The 23488-nt window shown below is 40.4% G+C and overlaps 1 protein-coding gene across 2 annotated transcripts in view; it reads left to right on the top strand.

Moving 5' to 3' along the window:
- Positions 1-23488, top strand: part of ZNF37A (zinc finger protein 37A) — a 67030-nt gene continuing 43542 nt past the window's right edge. Inside the window, exons 1-2 of one of the 2 annotated variants that reach the window (XM_068547544.1) lie at positions 1-28; positions 18142-18200. In XM_068547544.1, coding sequence (XP_068403645.1) covers positions 18186-18200 — 15 coding nt within the window. In that variant the 5' untranslated portion in view covers positions 1-28; positions 18142-18185. Of the gene's footprint in view, positions 29-16192; positions 16430-18141; positions 18201-23488 lie in introns of those variants that run through there. The other variant, XM_068547543.1, reaches the window with a different exon arrangement.

Raw genomic sequence — 23488 nt, 5'->3', positions numbered from 1 at the left:
CTGCATCCAGTTTTCTCCAGGAGCACAGGTATGACATTACATTGATGGCATCCTCCTCTGAGGAAATTTATTTCACAAATGCATTTGGGACATATCAATACCCACAAAAGAACTCACAAAAAGAGGCATAAGTTATTTCACCACACATAACGCAAATATCTACCCTGTCAGTTAAGTTCCTGAAAATTATTTGTAAACCAAGGGCTGATCCATCCCTGACACCGTCAAGAAACAGCTATTGACTGTTTTTTTTTTTTTTTTTTTTCATTGTCTGTTCTTAACACACACAGTGTTAATACAGATAATGTCCTTTAGTCCTTTTTGGGTTCTGTAGGCAACATATTTCCCCACTTAACAATTTTTTTTTAATCTCACTGATGCTATTACTTTCAAATTAGCCCAACTTGTATAGGGCCTCCTCCAAAAGCAGGCTCAAGAGTCAATCCAAATTGAAATCAACAGGTACTTCCATTCGTGCCCTCAGAGAGTCTTTCACTGTGGGGGCTTTAGCAGCCTCCTCTTATGCCTCCTGGAATCCAAACCAAGGCTGCAAGGAATACCATGCTGGTAGATGAGGCATTCTGTAAATCTCTTGATGTTGGTTTTGACAGATGCATTGCAGGCAGGGAAGGCAAATCCATGTACTCCAAATCTTTTGACGGTAGGTACAAAATACTGTCTGTTTTGTGATGGGAATGATCTAATGCAGTCACCCTGATAACAAGTAGCTAAACTGATCCGTCCAGGGAGTGGTGCCAAGTTAGTTGGTAATTGGTGGTTTCTACTGCTGGCAGATTAGGCACTTAACAGTGACTTTAGCCAGATCGGCCTTGACGAGAGTAAGTCCGTTTTGCTGAGCCCATGCGTAATCTCCTTCACTGCTGCTGTGGCCACTTCATTCATGAGCCCACTTGGCAATGCCAGAAGTGGCTGGGAAAAGGGCCGGACTGACAGAAGGAGATTGACATCCACAGAATGTGTCCTTCACTTAATTATTCAGTCCTCCAGTGAGGTTACTCTTCGGTGAGCATTCACATGGTACACAAATACCTTCACTCTGCCCATTTGGAAAGGTCTGGGCATGCACCTCTTCCCGAGAACTCCTTTTCAAAGATTTTCCAATGTACCCCTTCTTAGTCCTTGACCATTTAGCTAAACCATTAGCCACTGTACATAAATAAGTGTAGACCCACAACTTTGGCCATCTCTCCTTCCAGGCAAAATAAACCAGGTGCACTGCTCAAATTTCTGCCCCTTTGGATCATTTCCTTTTACCGCTGACTTTCAGGACCATCTCAGAGTGGGGCTGCATACCGTGCAGAATCGTCTAACCCAAGCCTGAGGTTTTTTCTTTCTCAGTCATTTGGTCATAGGGAACTCCTCATGAGGCCATAGCTGTGGATTGGGGGTGGGGCATGGGGTTAACAGATACACTGAAAGCATTTGTAGGCATTGAGGATCTCAGCATCTCCCCATCCCAGTTTTCAGGATTCTACTCCCTACCAGTCAGTGCCCTAACTTTTAATGAGGCCGTGTAAGGTTGGAAATTCAGTTTCCATAGTAATTAAGCTACCCAACAGATTTGTCACTGGGTTTCCTTTCATAAATCTCAGCCCTTCAGCTTTAGGGGATGAGGTGCTTTCAAGATTATCATTGAAGCTTTAAGGTCCCTTTGTGGATCTTGAGCTGGGAATTTAAATCCCCGAGCTTCTCATCTTCTTTCCCCAAAGTTCTCCAGCACATTTAGAAGTAACAACCAGTTCCATTATACTCCTTGTGCTCACTAAAGTATCTAGGGGAGAAAATACTTGATTTCCCAGAGCCTTGCTTTCTATAGGCACTTGATTACAGGTATCTAAAGGTAATAATTTGAGTATCTGCATTGCCACTGCATGTCATGGACTATCAGTGCCCCTTTACAACTGAAACAGGATCTTTAATGGCTTTAAATCTGACTCTAGTCAGTTAACAATCTAATTAAGAAAAACCAGACCCAGTTCAGAAAAACCAGACCCAATTTGGTACAAATTTATGATTCAGGAAGGATTTAATTAGAGACATAGAACCATAAGAAGAGTGTGTATGTCTAAAGGGATTTATTACAGGGCTTTGGCTTTCTACAGCTGTGGGAACTGGTTAAGCAGTCTCTATAAGGTTGTTGTCTTCATGTCTGATGAAGGCACTTGAAGTCCACAAGGCAGACAACAAGGAAAGGAAGGTGGATGTGATGTGGAAGAGAGCAAAAACAAATGAGAACTCACAACCATGAGTAGCGCCGACGAGGATGAGTTAAACTGGAGTCAGTTCTCATTGCCTCTGACCTTGATGGTGTGGTGTCCTACAGAAGCTTGGTCCCTTAGTCACTGAGGTAATCACACATACCTGGTGTGTGCATCGGAGGAGCTGAAGGATCCATGTGGAACATAGTCCTAGAGGTGTCTCATGCCAATGAGGTGGTCAGTAGATCGGCAATCGCATGTGTGAGATACAAAATGGCTGTTACATCACTTATGCCCTCCAAGTCTTGCACAAGAATCTCTTTTATGGTCCACCCCATGGGAAACATACAGGAAAAGGAATTCTGGGAAATGTAATTCAGCCTCGCCTAGGTAACATATTACAAAGCAGCCACATTGGCCTATGAAGAAACTGTGAAATCAGTTCAGTGAATCAGAGGTAATATTTTTAAAGAAATAAAACATAATATCAGAATTCATTATAGATATAGGTAAATACTGTTTTATGAAAAATATTTATAGTCAGTTATATGTTATCCTGGACTGAAGTGGTTTTCCCCCAGATCCATCCTAATGTGACTGTTTTGGAGGTAGAGCCCTTAAAGAGAGAAAGTTAAATGAGGTCATAAGGGTGGGGCCCTAATCCAACATGACTGGAGTCCTTAAAAGAAGAGGAGGAGACCCAGGGACGATCATTACACAAAGAAAAAGCCATGCAGGGACACAGCGAGAAGGCGGCCATTTTCAAGCCAAGGAAAGAGGCCTCAGGAGAAAACAAATCTACCAACATCTTGACCTTGGATTTCCAGCTTCCAAAACGGAGCCAAATAAATTTCAGTTAAGTCACCTAGTCTGTGGTGATATTTTGTTACGGCAGCTGAATGTTTGTGTCCCACCACCCTAATTCATATGTTGAAATCTAATCTCCAGTGTGAGGGCATTAGAAGGTGGGGCAGTTGGGAAGTGATTATGTCTGGAGAGTGGAGCCCTCATGAATGGGATCCCCAGCCTTTCCACCATGTGAAGACACAGCGAGAAATTGCTGTCTATTAACCAGGAAGACAGTTCTCACCAGAATGCAGCCATACTTGTTCATTAATGTTGGACTTCCCAGCCTCCAGAACTTTGCAAAATAAATTTCTGTTGTTTATAAGCTATCCAGTCTGTGGTATTTTGTTATAGCAGCCTGAATGACTAAGGCAGCTGCCTTAGCAGACTAGTACATGTGTGTACTAAAGATTGAATCAGTCTTCTGGCAGCTTTTTTAAAAAAAAACTAAGAATCTTTTTAGAGCGGTTTCAGGTTCATAGCAAGATTGAGGGGAAGGTACAGAGAGTTCCCATTTCCCACACACGCACAGCCTCCCCTGTTACCGACATCCCGCACCAGAGTGGTGTGTTATGTTATAATTGATGAGCCTACGTTGACACATCGTAAAAGTCCATCGTTTACATTGCAGTTCACTCTTGGTATTGTACATCCTATGGTTTGGGCAAATGTATTGATGACATTTATCTGTCATTATGGTATACTGAGTATTTTCACTGCCCTAAAAGTCCTCTGCACTCTGCCTTTTCATCCTTCCATCTCCACCCCAACTCCTGATTTTTTTATTGTCGCCATAGTTTTTCGTTTTCTGTAAACTTTATCCCACTTTAATACTTTAGTTTTTTGCCAGGGTATCATTTAGGATACAAAATATTTTACTTAGTCTCTTTATTATTTTATAGTCCCTCACTAGAATATAAACTCCATCAGAACTGGGAGTTTTATCTGTTTTACACACTACTATGAATCCAGTGCCTAAAACTGGCACATTGTTAATATTCAGTGAGTGAGGGGCTTCCCTGGTGGTCCAGTGGTAAAGAATCTGCCTTCCAGTGCAGGGGACACAGGTTCAATCCCTGGTTAGGGAACTGGGATCCCACATGCCGTGGGGCAACTAAGCCTGCGTGCCGCAACTACTGAGCTCGTACGCCTCAACTAGAGAGGCTGCGTGCCGCAAACAGCAGAGCCCACGCGCTCTGGAACTCGCGCACCACATCTACAGAGCCCATGCGCCCTGGACCCGCGCATCGCAATGAAGAGCGCACACGCTGAAACCGAAGATCCCGCGTGCCGCAACTAAGACCCTATGCAGCCAAAATAAATAAATCTTTAAAAAAATGTTGAACGAATGTTTGTATTGGATCATGAATTTAAATGTATTTCTTACTGTAAATTGAGGTTGAAGATATTTGCAAACTTTGGCAGTGTCTTACAGAAGTAAACATAGTCTTATCATACAATTCAGCCATTACTCTCCTGGGTAATTACTCAACTTATTTGAAAATTTAGATTCACAGAGAAGCCTGCATATGAATATTTATAGCAGGTTTATTTCCAAAATTGGAAGTAACCACGATATGCTTCAGTAGGTGAATGGATAAGCAAACTGTGGTACATCTATACAATGGAATATTATTCATTGATAAGAAGCAAGGTGTTAAGTCACTAAAAGTCATGGAGGAATCTTAAATGCGTATTGCTTAGTGAAAGAAGCCCGTCTGAAAGGGCTGTACAATTTATGATTCATATTATATGACCTTGGAAGAGGCAAAACTATAGAGATAGTAAAAAGATCAGTATTTGCAAGACCTTTAGGGGGAGGTTGGAGGGTTAAATAGATGAAGCACAGAATATTTTTTCCTGATTGGTGAAGCTATTTATTATTCTGTGTGATACCATAGTGATAGATACATGACATTATGCATTTGTCCAAACCCACAGAAGTTTACAGCACAAATAGGGAGCCTTAATGTAGGCAAATTTAAAAATCATTGGGTTCAAGGAATACCAGGAACTATTGCAGACTATGACAAGAGAATCTATGTAACAACTTCCCTGAAGGAGGTGGGTGGAAAAGTTGCTAAGTAACTTTGGAAATGAGACTGTTAGCCTCAAGACAAAAGAAACTGCACATAAGCACTCTAGGTGATAAAGTTGTTTTCCATGGGGTACAGGTTAACAATTCTGATTTATACTGGAATGGAACAGTTAAGTAAGTGGATGGTAGATGAGGGAGCCAGGTTTATCACTATTGCATTGGAATGTTGCATATCAGCAAGAAGAGGCTAGAATGATCCATGTGGTACTCTGGATTAGAGTTGGAAACATCAGTATGAACTCATGTTTACTTAATATAGATACATACGGTTATATATGAGAATTATATAAATAGGCTTATATACACATTAGTATACACAAAATATTCCCTTGCTCTGTCATCTGAGAGACTATAAAAACACCAAAACCATAATAGCAGTACGTACATGCAGTGCCCAGATCTTGGTTTCTAAAACCATATTCCCATAAAAGGAACCAGGGCTTCTTGGAGAAGTTGCTGATTGTAGGACTTGGGCAGGAAATAAATAGAAGAAGCCTGGAGCATCTTATAGTACCAGAATGTAAGGAAGTGCTCAAACAAAAAAATACCACCTTGAGGATATGTCAAAGGACCACAGGAGCCAATCGTACTGATACAAATTATTGAATAAATGGGGGAGAATAGACAGAGCTCCTATGTAAAATTCCAAATAATTTATGTAGATTGCCACCAAGGAAGAAGAGCATAACTCCCCATTCCTGTGGCTGTGCATGGTTACTTCTAAAGTGTACCGTATGGAAAGAAGGACATAAAAATATAACAACCATGGGGGCTTTCCTGGTGGCGCAGTGGTTGAGAATCTGCCTGCCAATGCAGGGGACACGGGTTTGAGCCCTGGTCTGGGAAGATCCCACATGCCGCGGAGCAACTAGGCCCATGAGCCACAACTACTGAGCTTGCGCGTCTGGAGCCTGTGCCCCACAAGAGAGGCCGTGACAGTGAAAGGCCCGTGCACCGCGATGAAGAGTGGACCCCGCTTGCCACAACTAGAGAAAGCCCTCGCACAGAAACGAAGACCCAACACAGCCATAAATAAATAAATAAATAAATAAATAAATAAATAAATAAATAAATAAATAAATAAATAAATAAATAAAAATAAAATAACAACCATGGAGAAACTGGACAAGTGATCAAGGTCAGTATCAGCAGTGGTAAGTCATGTTGATGGTGTGTACCTCTGGTCTGATGTGATGAAAGTGGCACTTTATGTGCTTTTCCTCCCCAAATCCCACAACCACAGTTTAATCTTAAGAAAAATTTCAAATTTCAGCTAAGAGGCATACTGAAAAGTACCTGACCAGTACATCTCAAAACTGTGAAGTTCATACAAAACAAGTCTGAGAAACTGTCATAGCCAAGAAATGCTTAAGTTGACATGACAACCAAATGTAATGTGATATTCTGGGTGGGGTCCTGGAACAGAAGACGACATTAGATGAAAACCAAGGAAATCTGAGTAAAGTGTGGATGTTAGTTAATAGTAATTGACCAATATTGGTTCATTAATTGTAACAAATGTGCCATACTGATATAAAATCTTAATAATATTGGGAGCTAGATAGTGTGGGTTATATGGGAACTCGCTGTACTATCTTTTCTATAAATCTAAAATTATTCTAAACTTAAAGTCTGTTTATAAAAATGTAATGATAGAATTAAGACATCATTATTTTGCCTCCTCCAGTGAATTAATGGCATCATCAGTTGTTACATCACAAAGAGAGACTACTAGTTAATTATATGCCTCATGGTGAAAGAACACACACTGCATATGGTCTTGCTAAAGTGATCACCCTCAGCATGATTAGGCCTGTCAATCCAGCAGCCAGTTTGCATGGAATACAGAGGAAACACAAAGGAACACAGCACCATGAATGTGTAAGCAGCAAAATCTGGACTGCACCATGTCAGATGCCCCAGGTTTTTCAAAGCCAAATTGAAAAGAACAGAAAGATATAGAAAGAAATCTGTAAGAAAAAAAATTGAAAGCCATAATCAGTTCTTATTTTTTTGCTTTTTTAAATGGGAAAGACTAAACTATAATTCTAGAGATGCACACTTAGAGATAACACATGCTGTAAAGAAACAAAGAATGACTCTAAAATTCAAGATGGTATTATATTACTATGGGGAGAGGTAAATTGGGCAAGGGAAAGATTTTTAGGGTGGCTGGTAAGGTTCTATTTCTTGACCTAGTGGTGATTACTAGGATGTTTGCCTAATAACATTTATTTATGCTGTATATTTGTACAGTTTTCTGTATGTGTGTTTTATTTAGTAAAAAAAAGATTTTTAAAAATTGAATATACAGGATGAATTGAAGTTCAGGTGAGGAAGGGAAACCAGGAAGGAGTCCTTTATAATAGTTTAGATGAGAAGTGATGAATGCCTAGTATGAGGAAATGGTGGTGTGGAAGGGCTCTAAATAAGAGAGAAAGGCAAGAGGCATAACGAGTAAGATTGAGTAGACATTTGGGTGTTTGGTATGAGATAGAGACAGATCAGGGAGTAGGTATCTTATATCAAGAAGACTTGAACTTTTATTCTTTTGAAAAGAGCAGGATGTAATAATAGTTTCCACTGGGAACCAAAGGGCAGAGAGTATGTGCTGAGCTTTGTTTTATTCGTCTTCCTTCCACACTTTCTTATCAGTCTGATGCTTGAGAGCAAAAAAATTTTTTTCATTTTCTTCAATTCTGCCTCCCTCTATTAACTGCAGCCCTTCAATGTAACTTCACCGTCTCTGCTATCTATAGAACAGAAGCTGAGGAGTCTGAGGTATCTTCATTCCAAGTGGATTTTATAAGATCACATATATGGAATTACATGAGTGCATGCACATTTATTTAATGGTTTCTTGACTGTTACAGTTACTTTCAAATAAAGTGACCCTAACTGATATTGACGTGTAATTTAATGATAGAGGTATAATTGCCTATAAACGTATAAGAAAATTAAATGACCCCATCCTCTTTTAAAATAGGCATAATTAAATTAAATATGCGTAAACTCCAGAGAGATGGATTAATTGATTGATTGATTTTAAGGAATTGGCTCACAAGAAGTGAGCTTACCAAAGGCTCCAAACAGCATCCCTATCTGCCACTAACACTTTAAGCATGTATAGAAGGGATATCTTGACATGCTCCGCACCACTGAACCCCTAGAAATTTCACTAAGGTAAAATTCCCCTGAATTTTTTCAGATTTATTTTTCACCTTTTGACATGCAAGTATATTTCTGCTCTTTTTCTCTTGTCCTTCTGGGACTTCCATAATGTATTACATATATTGGTTTTCATCCATGGATTGTTGTTAAATTGGTGTTTCTAGGGAGAGAGAGGGCTGGAATCTTATTTTTGCCATCTTGCCAATTTTCCATTTATTTAGATCTTTAAAAATCCTTCAGTGAACTTTTCATCAGGCAAGCCTTGTACAGGTCTTTCAGTTTTCTTTGTAGAAATGTTACACTCCTTTTGTTAAATTCACTCCTAAGAATTGTTTTCTTTTGATGCTATTGTAAATGAGTTTGTTTTCTTAATTTTGTTTTTGGATTGCTCATTGCTAGTGTATACAAGATCAATTGATATATATATATTGATCTTGTGTCCTGTAACTTTGCTGAACTCATTTATTCTAATATTTTTCAGTGGGTTTCTAAGCATTTTCTATATACAAGTTCATGCCATCTGCATATAGCAATAGCATTACCTCTTTATTTCCCATCTGTATGCCTTTTGTTGCATCTTCTTTCCTAATTGCCGTAAGACCTTCAGTACAATATTAACTAGAAGTGGTGAGAGTGGTATAAGGGCAAATAGAAATGAAAAATAAGAGGATTATTATTCTCTGTTAAAAATAATGGAAGAGACATCCCCCCTTCTTTTTCGTAGAGCATTTTCTTTTGTAAACTTGTAAATTCTTTATCCCTTTGAGATGAATATGAATCTTTAAAAAAGCCTCTTGGCAGTTTTACACCCCTACAGTATCTTTCTCAAGGAGCCTCAGAGCCATCTCTGAAATACTTCCAGGGAGGTAGCACTCCTTTTTCCCAGTTCTGGGGGAGGATGGGAGCCTAACTTCAATGGGTGCCTTGCTCCAAGTTGCAAAACTGCCTCCTGTCATAAAGATATGAGAAGCTTGTTTTTCCTTTTATAAAGACAATTAATTAACACAGATGGTCATCCCAATTACCAGACGAATTTTGGGTGAACTATGCGCAATAAATGGTACTGTCAAGTCCTCTTACTTAAGGACTAGTTATTGTTTATCTTGAGAACATGTATGTAATGAGTTGTACCTGCTTGGCTTTATAAAAGGGTGAGATTTCTCTCTGTCTTTGCAATCTCTCAGCAGATTGCCTGTAATGCACATCACATTCTGGTTTTATGCTTATTCAATAATAAAATTCTTTTCTTTGTGTTCAAGCCAAGGGACCCCTTCAGTAGTCCCTTATTATCCACACATAGCTAGGAAGGCACAAATGATAAAGGGAGAATCATGGAAAGATTAAGAGCTTGGATAAAAGAGTCTGCATAGGAAGGCAACATATGGAGACTAGCTGTACTAGTCACTTGGAAAAAAGGCAAACAAGGTGTTCAACTAATTAATGTAAACACAGGAAGGGAAACCAAAGTGCCCACATGATTCATATTTTTCTTGTCTCAACGTGAAGGAAACCAGCCCATCCTATTTGGATCACCAGCACAGCTGATGCCATTGAGAAGCCACCCAGGACTCCTGGGTAATTCAAGTGCCTTTCTCACCAGCTGATGTTACCACTTAAAGGCTTCTTTTCCCCATGCCCCAGAACTTTACAGACGTACACCTCAGCATGTTTTCAATTTACAGCCCACACAGGGGAATGTATACTGATTATTGCATAGAATTCAGCAACCAGCAGCTGCGTGGAATTCTGTAATTAGCAGATTTTGCTCCTTTGATAGAGCAGTCACATTAGGGTCTGGAAGATCACTACATAAAGGGGTGTGGTGGCCAGGGGAAGCTGACTATCTGCCACTTCACCCCTCATAACTACGGAGTAACTAAGGAAGTTACGAACTCTTTGAGAAGGGTTGCTAACAGCTGTACTTGAAGCCTTTCCACTGAAGTTGAGCTGGGAGATGTTGCAGCAGTGTACCCAGAAGACATGGGAATCCCCCCACTGATTTCTGTCCGTGGTTTGTTGAGGCTTTCTCAAAATTCCCTGGTGTGAACCTGGGGTCAGGTCAAAATATGCTCTGGTTTTAGCAACCTTTGTTTTGACTCTCTAGCCAACTGTCCAAATCCAAATTAAGGAAAAGTGGGAGGATGGCAAGGACAGATTGTTAGTCAAATCTGAGCAGCAGCTACTCACTTTGGGGATAATCTAGAGAAAGTGAAAAAAATAAAGATTTCTGTGTTGGCTGCTCAGTTAGAACTCCTTACTAAAGGGAATACTCCCTACTGTAGTCAACCTGTGAAGGGATCCGGAAGAGGGGACTGTAGAGAGAGACTCCGGAGGAGGCAGGGATTGCAGGGACAGGAGAATCAGCAGGACCTGGAAGAAAAAAACCTTCAGCCAGGAAATACTTGGCAAATGGCTCAAAATGGGCAGATTGTGAGAATCTCAGAGGTGGGAACTGGTGAACCATATGTGTCAGTAACTTTCCCTTAGGCTAATCTCTGCCTGTTCTAATAAACTCTGGTGCTACTTATTCTGCAATTTCCTCAGAAATGTCTCATTTTCCATCTGGCGGCAGATCGTTACAGATTGTTGGTATTTTGCGTCAGTCTCCTACTTGTTCCGTTTCCTCCACAGTTCCTATGCAGATAGGTCCTCTAACTTGGGAATGCATGTTCTTACTTTCTCCTCATTCTTCTATAAACCTACTGGGGGAGAAACCTGTTGTGCAACTAAAAGGCTACCATATGCTGTACTCTGGATGGAGTAGCTGTGGAGCTCCTTGGGGAAAAGACACCTGATTTGGTCATGATGTGCCCTTTGAAAGAAAAGGGGTATGGCAGAGAGTGGCAGTTTCACACCATGCTGGGCAAGCACACCAAGTGAAACAAATCAATGCATCCTGTTGGGCCTAGGAAATGATTTTTCTTTCCTTCTGCCTATGTGGAGAGGTTTTCTGAATTGGAAGATTTTGTTTTAAACATCTTTGTCTTGTTCCTGATCTTAGGAGGAAAGCATTCAATCTTCCATCATCAAATATGATGTTAGCTGTGGATTTTTCAAAAATGGCATTTATTAGGTGGAGGCAATTCCATTCTATTCCTAGTTTGTTCTGTCTTGTATCATGAAAGGGTGCTGGATTTTGTTGAATGCTTTCCTGCATCTATTGAGATAATCATATATTATTAAATGAGATAATATGAGTTTATTCTGTTAGTATGATGTATTAATGTAATAGTCATTTTTGATATTCTGTAATTGGTGGTTTAGCATCTTGAAATCATGGGCCAAGTTAATGGCTAAAGATGTTGGCACATATACCATCCCTGTGTTTCCACAGGTGCATAAAAACCCCACCATCTGTGTTTTGCTTCCTGCCCAATAGGGCACTTCCCCACCTAACATAGTATAGTTAGGTTACTATAGTTTATCACCACCACTGTAGTAAGAATGGCTTTTCGTTCATGATTTCTCTTCATGTCTTCTGTCTCTTGACTGGTGTTTCCCCATGTGGCCCTGCGTGGTGTGGTGTGTCCCCTCCTCTTGAACATTATAAGTCATGAAGTCTTCTTTCAAAGGCAGTTGTCTCCATGTCTATCATTTTATCATACCTGATTAAAACAAATCCCAGGTACGTCTTAAAACAGTTGGTGCATTGAGCAGGGTGGTTCAGTGACAGATGAGGATGACATGTCTCCAGACGGCTTTTGGCTTACTAACTGGATCCAGCTGACAGCAAATAATGCTTGGGAAGGCTCTGCTGGCTGTTGACATACTTCTGCTTTAGTGGCCACCGCGTAGTGTTGTATCTGTTGGGTTTTTCTCGTTATCCAGTCCAATTGTGTCAGAGCTCAGAAAGCTGAGTCCACCCTGAGCTTAGGGTGCTGTAGTCTGAGCAAAGAGGTCCCCACTTGGTCCCTATGTGTTGTGATGCACCTAGTCTGGATGCGGTCTCCAGGGGTGCTTAGGGTAATTGGCTATCATACTGAGCAAAGGTTCCCTAAAGGGATGGGAACAGTTACCCTCCCACCCTCACCTGGCGAGCTTGATCTGTAGGTAGGGGCTGCTCCAATATTCTCCCTTATTTTCCTTGTATGCAAAAGACATACTAGCCTGTCTCATTAGGTAGCAGGATGCTACCTGGCTAGGCATCCTTACATTGGAAGGACCTAGTGACGATCAGTTTGAGGGCACCCACCCTACAGAGACCACGGGTCCCCACAAATGTTATGTTGTTGCAAAATCCTCTGCTGTTCTCTGCCGTGCTGTTGTCACAGTTTGATCCCAGACCCAGTGATATGATATGAGGGCCCATCCCTGGAGACCAATGGCCCAGTGTTTAATGAAAGAGGGGAAAGGAATATCTGTTTCGAACTCCCCCCGCAAACTAAGGATGTGGTCCAATTAATACAAAATTATAAAATACTAATCAATTATATCTCCTAAGTGCTGCTGATTATCAGTGCACAAAAGGTCTTATACTCTTAACAAAAACTTTGAAAGCTAAGGCTGATGCCACTGTTGCAAATTCACAGTGCTTTCAATGGTTCAACCCGTTTGTGGTTAGTTGTGAGTTCAGACGTGTGAATGACAGACACATTAATGTGTCATAGGATTATCAAGTTCAATCATTTCCATTTTTGCAGTGGTTGCTATTATCTGTTTTTATTTGTGTACATGTGAATCCTAAAACGCCAAAATGCAAGTGTAAATTTTACGATGAATTTTCTGAAAAGTGGAAATTTATTAAGCAAGGAAAAATTCCCTTTGAAGATTTTTTACAGTATGTAAAAATGGTAGTGGGAATTCCCTGGTGGTCCAGTGGTTAGGACTTCATGCTTTCACTGCCAAGGGTATGGGTTCAATCCCTGGTTGGGGAACTAAGGTCCCACAAGCCACGCAGTGTGGCCAAAAGGCAAAAAAAGAAAAAAAAAAAATGTAGTGAGTCAGATATAAACCGGCATATACTAACAGCTAAGCATAAGAGATGTATAATTTCTTCAGCTAGTACTATAGAAAGAGATAAAATAAATTTTTTGATTAATAGGAATTCAGATTGAGATATAGTAATTGCAGTGGAAGCTGTAAATACCCTCCACACCATACATCATCACCAGTCTTTCAGCTCAAATGACTGAATGTACTGCTAACAGAGTATTTTCTAATTCCAGAGTTGCAATCAAAATTTCAAGTGCCAGGGCTTCCCTGGTGGTGCAGTGGTTAAGAATCCACCTGCTGGGGCTTCCCTGGTGGCGCAGTGGTTGGGAGTCTGCCTGCTAATGCAGGGGACACGGGTTCGAGCCCTGGTCTGGGAAGATCCCACATGCCGCGGAGCAACTAGGCCCGTGAGCCACAATTACTGAGCCTGCGCGTCTGGAGCCTGTGCTCCGCAACAGGAGAGGCCGCGATAATGAGAGGCCCGCGCACCGCGATGAAGAGTGTCCCCCACTTGCCACAACTAGAGAAAGCCCTCGCACAGAAACGAAGACCCAACACAGCCATAAATAAATTAATTAATTAATTAAAAAAAAAAAGAGTTTGGTAACTCTTGAAAAAAAAAAGAATCTGCCTGCCAATGCAGGGACACGGGTTCGAGCCCTGGTCCGGGAAGATCCCACATGCTGCGGAGCAACTAAGCCCGTGTGCCACAACTACTGAGCCTGTGCTCCAGAGCGCGGGAGCCACAACTCCTGAAGCCCGGGCGCCTAGAGCCCATGCTCTTCAACAAGAGAAGCCACTGCAATGAGAAGCCACCGCAACGAGAAGCCGGCGCACTGCAACAAAGAGCAGCCCCCGCTCACCGCAACTAGAGAAAGCCCAAGCACAGCAACAAAGACCCACTGCAACTAGAGAAAGCCTGCGCACAGCAACAAAGACCCAACGCAGCCAAAAATTAAAAACCTTTAAAAAAAAAAATTGCAAGTGCCAGGATAAAGACCACTGCAACAACAACAAAAATAATAGCTTCACTTATGATTACAGAGATTATCAATGTTCTAAATGCCTCATCTTTTTTCTTTTTTCTTTTTTTTAGCATCATCGCTGTGGATGCAAGCAATTACAATGCAGAAAATGCATATTTTCCCCTTGCTTCTACATTGCTTTTGGTTGAGGTAATAATACAAATTTTGGTGGATGTTTGCATAAAGGTGCAGACATGTTTATTCCAAGGTTAAACAAAGCATGAATGATTCTGTGGAAGATGTTGACTGTGCTGCCCATATTCCGCACAATGCTTGCTGTTCAAATAGCTTCTGATGTTCTTTCTATTGATGTTGAAGTAATTGTCATGAAGTTCTCTTACTTCAGCATTTATAGTATTTGCATTGAGTGATTAAAGGATTTTTGTGATTTTTTTATTGGCATTTAGTATTCTTCATTTCTCTTGCATTCAGAAACTCATTGACTCTCTTTAACAAACACAGCTGGAAGAGTTCTCAGTTTATTTAAAGCACTGAAATAATATTTTAATTCTCAAGAAAAGGCTCCCAATTCTTGTTTAACCTTTTAAATATTCCATTGAATGAAGCTAATTTGCTTATTTCTTGTTCATAGATTTCAGTATCTTTTTAGCAATAGGATTATGGAAATTGAAAGAAGAGCAAAAAGTGTTAGTGAAATATTCCACTGTTTAATGGAACTTAGTGAAATCTTCATGTCAGACTGTTCTTAAAAGGGAAAACATGACTTATGGAATAATAGGAATAGGAAAATAAATTTTGACTTGTGGATAATCATTATTGTACTTGCCATGACTGTATTTTGAAATGAGTTTAATCTCTTGAAGAATTTGATTCTTTTACATGGATGTTACTAACTGCTCTTATAGCATGAGATCAAGTGGAATTATCATGTGTAGTGTTAAAAAGGAAAGGAAAAAATTGAAAAAAGTTTTCTTTTATCAGTGGACAGCATGTTAAAAACTTGTTAATCAAGAGATCCATCGTAATCCTGAAGAATGGAAAAGGCAAGTTCTGCCATGAATAATGGTATTATGTGTTTCAACAAATCAAATCTGAAGAGCAGTTCCTAGAGTTGTTAACTTTATGCCATTATATCTGCTCAGAACGCTAAAGTTGAATGTCTTTTCTCATTAATGAATGTCCAGTGGACAAAGGATGAAGTAGGTGAGATGTTACTACTGTAGGAGATATGTTATAATGAAAATGGAGCAATGTAACAGTCTCTGGAAGAAATTCTATAACTCAATTCTGCAAGGAACTGTTAAGGAGAGCCAGTATATCAGGAAAATAGTTAAAGATATGTAATTTAGATACTTAAAATTTATTTCAGATGAACAATGAATAAAAGTATATCTCATGGCTTGTATTTTCTAAATCTGGCAATTTTACCCAATGTGCCCAAAGTCACAGACCCTTTTTTTTTTAATTGAAGGAAGTATACTTGATTTAGTGTTGTGTTAGTTTCAGGTGCACAGCAGAGTGATTCAGTCATATATGTGTGTGTGTGTGTGTGTCTATATAGAACTTCAGTTATATATAATCTCTATACATACACATAAAAATACTCTTTCAGATTCTTTTCCATTATAGGTTATTACAAGAAACTGAATATTATTCCCCTATGCTATACAGTAGGTCCTTGTTTTACATATAGTAATCCCAAACTCCTAACTTATCCCTCCCCCCTTCCCCTTTAGTAACCGTAAGTTTATTTCCATCGCAGAGCCTTTTCTGCTTGAGGTGGCTCTAAGGCTTTCAGGAAATGTATCGTGCGCAGCTATCTGGCACAGGACGGGGCTGTCACTATGGGCCTTCTGCGCATGTGCACTGCCGCCTCCTCCCCCCCTCCCCCCCCCCACCCCCGGATGCCGGGCGTGTTCCCGTTCCGCGGCCGCTGTCTCGCGAGGAGATGGTTGCGGAATCTCTGGCGGCTGCGGGCCAGGCAGCTGGCGAGCAGGACGCTGCGGTGGAGCACCGGGGGAACAAGAAGCTCCAGGCCAGAGGCGGGTGAAAGAGGAAGCGGCTTTGTCTCCAGATTCGGTGTAAATCTGGCCCCGTTTTTATGCACCTGATGAGAACCTGCACGTCCCAGCGCTTAATTTTCTCATCTTCAAGGTGCCCTACCATTTGAGGCCTCGGTAAGACCGCGCGGAAACTGGCCTTTGGCTGTCAGTAGATGCGCACTTTTCTTCTCAGCGGAGACCCTTGTTCTTTTCCACTCAGGATCTCGCTGAATCCTCCCAACCACCTGTGGTCAGCGTCGCGTCCCCTTTCTAACAGTGAGGCTCCAAGACGGGATAGAAATTCAAAGTGGCGAAGGGAGCAGGGGCAGGAGCAAAGATAGATCCCATGCCTCGTTCTCTGCCCAGCATAAAATCTGAGCATGAGTCGGTCGCAGCAGTAAGCAGTAACCCCTGAAGGAAATAATGTTGAAGTGAATGCAGCATTGGTTTTGGGGGATTTCTTCTTGTTTCTAAAGAACCTGTGAACATAAATGGAGGCGTCCAGGCCTCTCTGACCCCCTCTAGCTTTGCCTGTGCCCTCAGTAGCACCAGTTTGCTTTTACAGGAGGTCCTGCTTAAGATCCAGGAGCTTTCGATCTTGGATGAATATTCCAACTGGTTTAGGTTCCACCTTTCTTGCAACAAAGCGGCTTTTGTGAGGTAGGAAGGGGGATTTCCGGGAGCGGGAATTGTCCCGGTAGGACAATCAGTTCGCCTGAGACCTCAGTAGAGATCCAGAGCCCAGGTGCAAAGACGCTTGTTGCTCAGCCGGAAGCAATTTGGGTCCTCCTGCCGGAACCACTGTCATATGCAGACTGTCACAGACTGGGTGATGGTGGAAACCTTGGGCCAACTTTCCAGAGAGATGTAAGCTGTGGTTGGGATAGGAGGACAAGACAAAAGGAACAGAAGATACTGCTTCTTGGGGAGTTGTGAAGGCATCGTATGGAGGGAAGGGCTGACCAGCCACAGGGGAGGGAATTACCTTCTTCCTCCCTTCACTCTTTACTCCACTCTTTCTGAGCTCTGAGCTGTTCCCACACTCAGCACAACTAGAGATATACTGATGCCCCCTCTATCCCGATCTTACAGAATCAGAGATGGTACTGCAAGACAGGTTGTTAAGACTTGGACTGAAGACAGGTCTATTTCTGCTTTACTTAAAAGATGGAGTTGGGTTGGGGTGGGCAAGAAGTGAGTCAAAAATGTTAAGTGGTTACAATTCTACATTTTGTTATGGCAGAATCAAGAGGAGACATGGAGTCTCTTGATGGTCTAGGCAGGTCTTTTCTGCTTTAACAACAGATAAGTCAAAACCAGTTTGGTTTGGTTTTTTTTAACTAAAAAATACTTCTGAGACCTGAAACCAATTTAAGAGTAAACCCTTTTTTTTCCTTCCAAAAAAGACCAGCCCTTTTTTCCTTCCAAAAATACCCCATCCTTTTTTTCAGAACCTTGTTGAGATTCTCTGGTTTGTAATGAACATTACAAATTTTTGTGCTGAATATTTTTGCTCAGCATCAGTTTTAATGAAAGCATTGTGTCCTGTTCCTTGGCTTTTCCTAATTGGCTTAATTAGTTTAATGTGTTGTTTATATTTTTTCTGTGTTACAGCATACATTGTTGACAAATCAGCAGAAAACAAATGTTTTTACATTTGAAAACTAGCTTGTCCAAACATTACATAATCATCCCAGAGTCATGCATGGACACCGAGTGCTTCCCTCCCTCACTGTTATCCTTTCTGCTACTTCTCAAAGTGTCTCCCATTTTGAGGCGTTTTGCCAGCTGCTATGTGGAGCTTTCTAGGCAGGTGATGTCACTCATGAGCTTTCCTTCTTTCTCAGGTGTGCCCCCTCAGTTCGCTACATTCTTCCAGGAGCAGCAGAAAATGATCACATCCCAGGTGAGTCGTTTAATTTATGCACAGTTTTGCTTAACACTGATTATTTGAGGTTTATAAAATACCTATACATTCATATGAAATAGTAGAAATAGATATGTTAACATCAGGAAAAATATAGAACAGAAGTCAGCAAATTGCAGTCCATGGGCCAAATGTGGCATGCTGCCTGTTTTTTTATGGCCCACAAACTAAGAATTTTTAGGTGATTGAGAAACAAATCAAGAGTAATAGTCTGCGATGTGAAAATTGTATGAAATTCAAATCTCAGTGTCTGTAAAGTTTTATTGGGACACAGCCATGCTCATTCATTTATGGCCGTGGCTGCTGTCAAATTACAAGGGCAGAGTGGTTGTGGCAGAGACTGTGTGGCTCACAGGCCTAAAATGTTTACTATGTGGACATTTACTGAAAAGGCTTGCTGACTTCTGATATAGAACAGCAGATCAACAGTAGGACAAAGGTGCCATGTAGGTAAATGCAGATCCTGTGATCTTACTGAGTTGTGAAACTGGGCCATAAAAAAGTCTTTTGATAGACTTCATTAGGTGACATTGTGAACCTTTTTTTTCTTAAATTTTTGGCTGCGTTGGGTCATCGTTGCTGCACGCGGGCTTTTTCTAGTTGCAGCAAGTGGGGGCTACTCTTCGTTGCGGCACGCAGGCTCAGTAGTTGTGGCGCACGGGCTTAATTGCTCCTCAGCATGTGGGATCTTCCCGGACCAGGGCTCGAACCCGTGCCCCCTGCATTGGCAGGCAGATTCTTAACCACTACGCCACCAGGGATGTCCAGTGACATTGTGAACCTTCTAGTGACCGTCTTGCAGTTGCATAAAGAAGTGGAAGGAATAAAGTGAATGATTTTTGTCTAATCCAGGGGAAAAGTTGAGATGTTGAAAGAAAATATGTGATAAATAATTCAAATGAATTAGAGCAGCATTAGGACTCCTAGTTGTTCAAAGAAGGGACAAGTCTGGGTAGACCAGGGTGACCTAGGTTGGTTAGTAGGATGAGGCAGGCTATGTGACAATACTGAGGACTGGGCAGAATATAAATCTTTGTAGAATATGGCAAGGGATTCCCCTATTTTAATTGTGGCAAAATACATATAATATGAAATTCACATTTCAACCATTTAAAAGTGTAGAATTTAGTGACATTTTGTACATTCATGATGTTATGCAACCATAAACACCACTTACTTCCAGAATATTTTCATCACACCAAAAGGAAAACCCATATCCTTAATAAGCAGTCCTATAGCTTAATAAACAGTTACTCCCCATTCCCCCCAGCCCCTAGCAACTGCTAATCTGTTTTCTGTTTATGGATTTGCCTTTTCCGGACAGCTCATGTAAATGGAATCATGAAGCCTTTTGTGGGTGGCTTCTTTCACTGATCATGTTTTCAAGACCCATCCATGTTGTAGCTTGTATTACTACTTCATCCCTTTTATGACTGAATAAATATTCCATTGTATGTATATACTACCTTTTGTTTTTCCATCATTTGATGGGCATTTGGGGGTGACTCCATGTTTGGTTATTGAGAATAGTGCTGCTGTGAGCATTCACGGACAAGTTTTTGTTTGAAGACCTATTTTCAGTTCTTTCCTGGGAGTGAAATTGATGGATCATGTGATAATTCTGTGTTTAACTTATTTTGAAACTGCTAAACTGTGTTCTGCAGCAAGTTCCTTGCAAGGCCTTATGAATTTTGTGTTAGCTTTCCTATTTCTGCACAAAAAGGCTGTTGAGATTTTATAATTTTTTAAATTAATTAATTAATTATTTGTTTTATTTTTTTGGCTGCGTTGGGTCTTCGTTGCTGCACGCGGGCTTTCTCTAGTTGCGGCAAGTGGGGGCTACTCTTTGTTGTGGTGCGTGGGCTTCTCATTGTGGTGTCTTCTCTTTGTTGCGGAGCACGGGCTCTAGGCGTGCGGGCTTCAGTAGTTGTGGTGCACGGGCTCAGTAGTTGTGGTGCACAAGCTTAGTTGCTCCGCAGCATGTGGGATCTTCCCAGACCAGGGCTCAAACCCATGTCCCCTGCATTGACAGGCAGGTTCCTAACCACTGCGCCACCAGGAAGGTCCAAGATGAGATTTTGATAAGGATTGCATTGAATCTGTAGACGACTTTGGGGAATCTTGCCACTTTAAGAATATTAAGTATAAGAATCCATGAACATGAGATGTTTTGCCATTAATTTAGGTTTTTAATTTCTTTCAGCAACGTTTTGTAGTTTTCAGAGTACAGATCTTACATATGCTTGCTTAAATTTATTCTTAAGAAGTTTGTTCTTTTATTTTTTTTATTTTTTTATTATTTTTAACATCTTTATTGGAGTATAATTGCTTTACAATGGTGTGTTAGTTTCTGCTTTATAACAAAGTGATGAGTGATACATATACATATGTCCCCATATGTCTTCCATCTAACGTCTCCCTCCCTCCCACCCTCCCTATCCCACCCCTCTAGGTGGTCACAAAGCACCGAGCTGATCTCCCTGTGCTATGCGGCTGCTTCCCACTAGCTATCTATTTTACGTTTGGTAGTGTATATATGTCCATGCCACTCTATCACTTTGTCCCAGCTTACCCTTCCCTCTCCCTGTATCCTCAAGTCCATTCTCTATTAGGTCTGTGTCTTTATTCCCGTCTTGCCCCTAGGTTCTTCATGACCATTTTTTTTTCTTAGATTCCATATATATGTGTTAGCATATGGTATTTGTTTTTCTCTTTCTGACTTACTTCACTCTGTATGACAGACTCTAGGTCCATCCACCTCACTACAAATAACTCAATTTTGTTTCTTTTTATGGCAGAGTAATATTCCATTATATATATGTGCCACATCTTCTTTATCCATTCATCTGTTCATGGACACTTAGGTTGCTTCCGTGTCCTGGCTATTGTAAATAGAGCTGCAATGAACATTGTGGTACATGACTCTTTTTGAATTATGGTTTCCTCAGGGTATATGCCCAGTAGTGAGATTGCTGGGTCATATGGTAGTTCTATTTTTAGTTGCTTAAGGAACCTCCATACTGTTCTCCATAGTGGTTGTATCAATTTACATTCCCACCAACAGTGCAAGAGGGTTCTCTTTTCTCCACACCCTCTTCAGCATTTATTGTTTGTAGATTTTTTGATGATGGCATTCTGATTGGTGTGAGATGATATCTCATTGTAGTTTTGATTTGCATTACTCTAATGATTAATGATGTTGAGCATTCTTTCATGTGTTTGTTAGCAATCTGTATATCTTCTTTGGAGAAATGTCTATTTAGGTCTTCTGCCCATTTTTGGATTGGGTTGTTTGTTTTTTTTGATATTGAGCTGCATGAGCTGCTTGTAAATTTTGGAGATTAATCCTTTGTCATTTGCTTCATTTGCAAATATTTTCTCCCATTCTGAGGGCTGTCTTTTCGTCTTGTTTATGGTTTCCTTTGCTGTGCAAAAGCTTTTAAGTTTCATTAGGTCCCATTTGTTTACTTTTCTTTTTATTTCCATTTCTCTAGGAGGTGGGTCAAAAAGGATCTTGCTGTGATTTATGTCATAGAGTGTTCTGCCTATGTTTTCCTCTAAGAGTTTTTATAGTGTCTGGCCTTACATTTAGGTCTTTAATCCATTTTGAGTTTATTTTTGTGTATGGTGTAAGAAAATCTTCTAGTTTCATTCTTTTACATGTAGCTGTCCAGTTTTCCCAGCACCACTTATTGACTAGACAGTCTCTTTTCCATTGTATATTCTTGCCTCCTTTGTTTTACATTAATTGACCACAGATGTATGGGTTTATTTCTGGGTTTTCTAGCCTGTTCCATTGATCTATTATTTCTCTTTTTGTGCCAGTACAATGCTGTTTTGATGACTGTAGCTTTGTAGTATAGTGTGAAGTCAGGGAGCCTGATTCCTCCAGCTCCGTTTTTCTTTCTCAGGATTGCTTTGGCTATTCGGGTTCTTTTGTGTTTCCATACAAATTTTAAGACTTTTTGTTCTAGTTCTGTGAAAAATGCCATTGGTAATTTGATAGGGATTGCATTGACTCTGTAGATTGCCTTGGGTGATTATTGTCATTTTTACACTATTGATTCGTCCAGTACAAGAACATGGTATAACGGTATAACCTTCCATCTGTTTGTATCATCTTCAGTTTCTTTCATCAGTATCTTATAGTTTTCAGAGTACAGTCTTTTGCCTCCTTAGGTAGGTTTATTCCTAGGTATTTTATTCTTCTTGAGGTGATAGTAAATGGGATCATTTTTTAATTTCTCTTTCTGATCTCTCATTGTTAGTGTATAGAAATGCAACAGATTTCTGTGTATTAGTTTTGTATCCTGCAACTTTGCCAAATTCGTTGATGAGCTCTGGTAGTTTTCTGGTAGCATCTATTAGGATTTTCTATGTATAATATCATGTCATCTGCAAACAGTGACAGTTTTACTTCTTCTTTTCTAATTTAGATTCCTTTTATTTCTTTTTCTTCTCTGATTGCAATGGCTAGAACTTCCAAAACTATGTTGAATAAAAGTTGCAAGAGGGACATCCTTGTCTTGTTCCTGATCTTAGAGGAAATGCTTTCAGCCTTTCATCGTTGAGTATGATGTTAGCTGTAGGTTTGTCATATATGGCCTTTATTATGTTGAGGTATGTTCTCTCTATATTTATTTTCTGAGGAGTTTTATCATAAATGGATATTGAATTTTGTCAAAAGCTTTTTCTGCATCTATTGAGATAATCATATGGATTTTATTCTTTTAGTTATTAATGTGGTCTATGACACTGGTTGATTTGCAGATATTGAAAAATCCTTGCATCCCTGAGATAAATTCTACTTGATTATGATGTGTGATCCTTTTAATATATTGTTGAATTCGGTTTGCCAGTATTTTATCGAGGATTTTTGCATCAATGTTCATCAGTGATATTATCCTGTAATTTCTTTTTTGTGGTGTCTGATTTCGGTATCAGGGTAATGCTGGCCTTGTAGAATGAGTTTGGAAGCATTCCTTCCTCTGCGATTTTTAGGAACAGGTTGAGAAGGATAGGTGTTAACTCTTTTCTAAATGTTTGGTAAAATTCACCTGTGAAGCCATCTGGTCCTGGACTGTTGTTTGTTGGGAGGTTTGTTTGTTTGTTTTGCTTTGTTTTTAATTGCAGATTCAATTCAATTGCTGGTAAGTGGTCTGTTCATACTTTCTATTTCATCCTGGTTCAGTCTTGGGAGATTTTCATTTATTGTAATTTGTCCATTTCCTTCAGGTTGTTCATTTTATTGGCATATAGTTGTTCAT

Source organism: Eschrichtius robustus, chromosome 7 (assembly GCF_028021215.1).
Source record: "Eschrichtius robustus isolate mEscRob2 chromosome 7, mEscRob2.pri, whole genome shotgun sequence".
Lineage (NCBI taxonomy): Eukaryota > Metazoa > Chordata > Mammalia > Artiodactyla > Eschrichtiidae > Eschrichtius > Eschrichtius robustus.
This window is presented reverse-complemented; position numbering and strand designations above follow the sequence as displayed.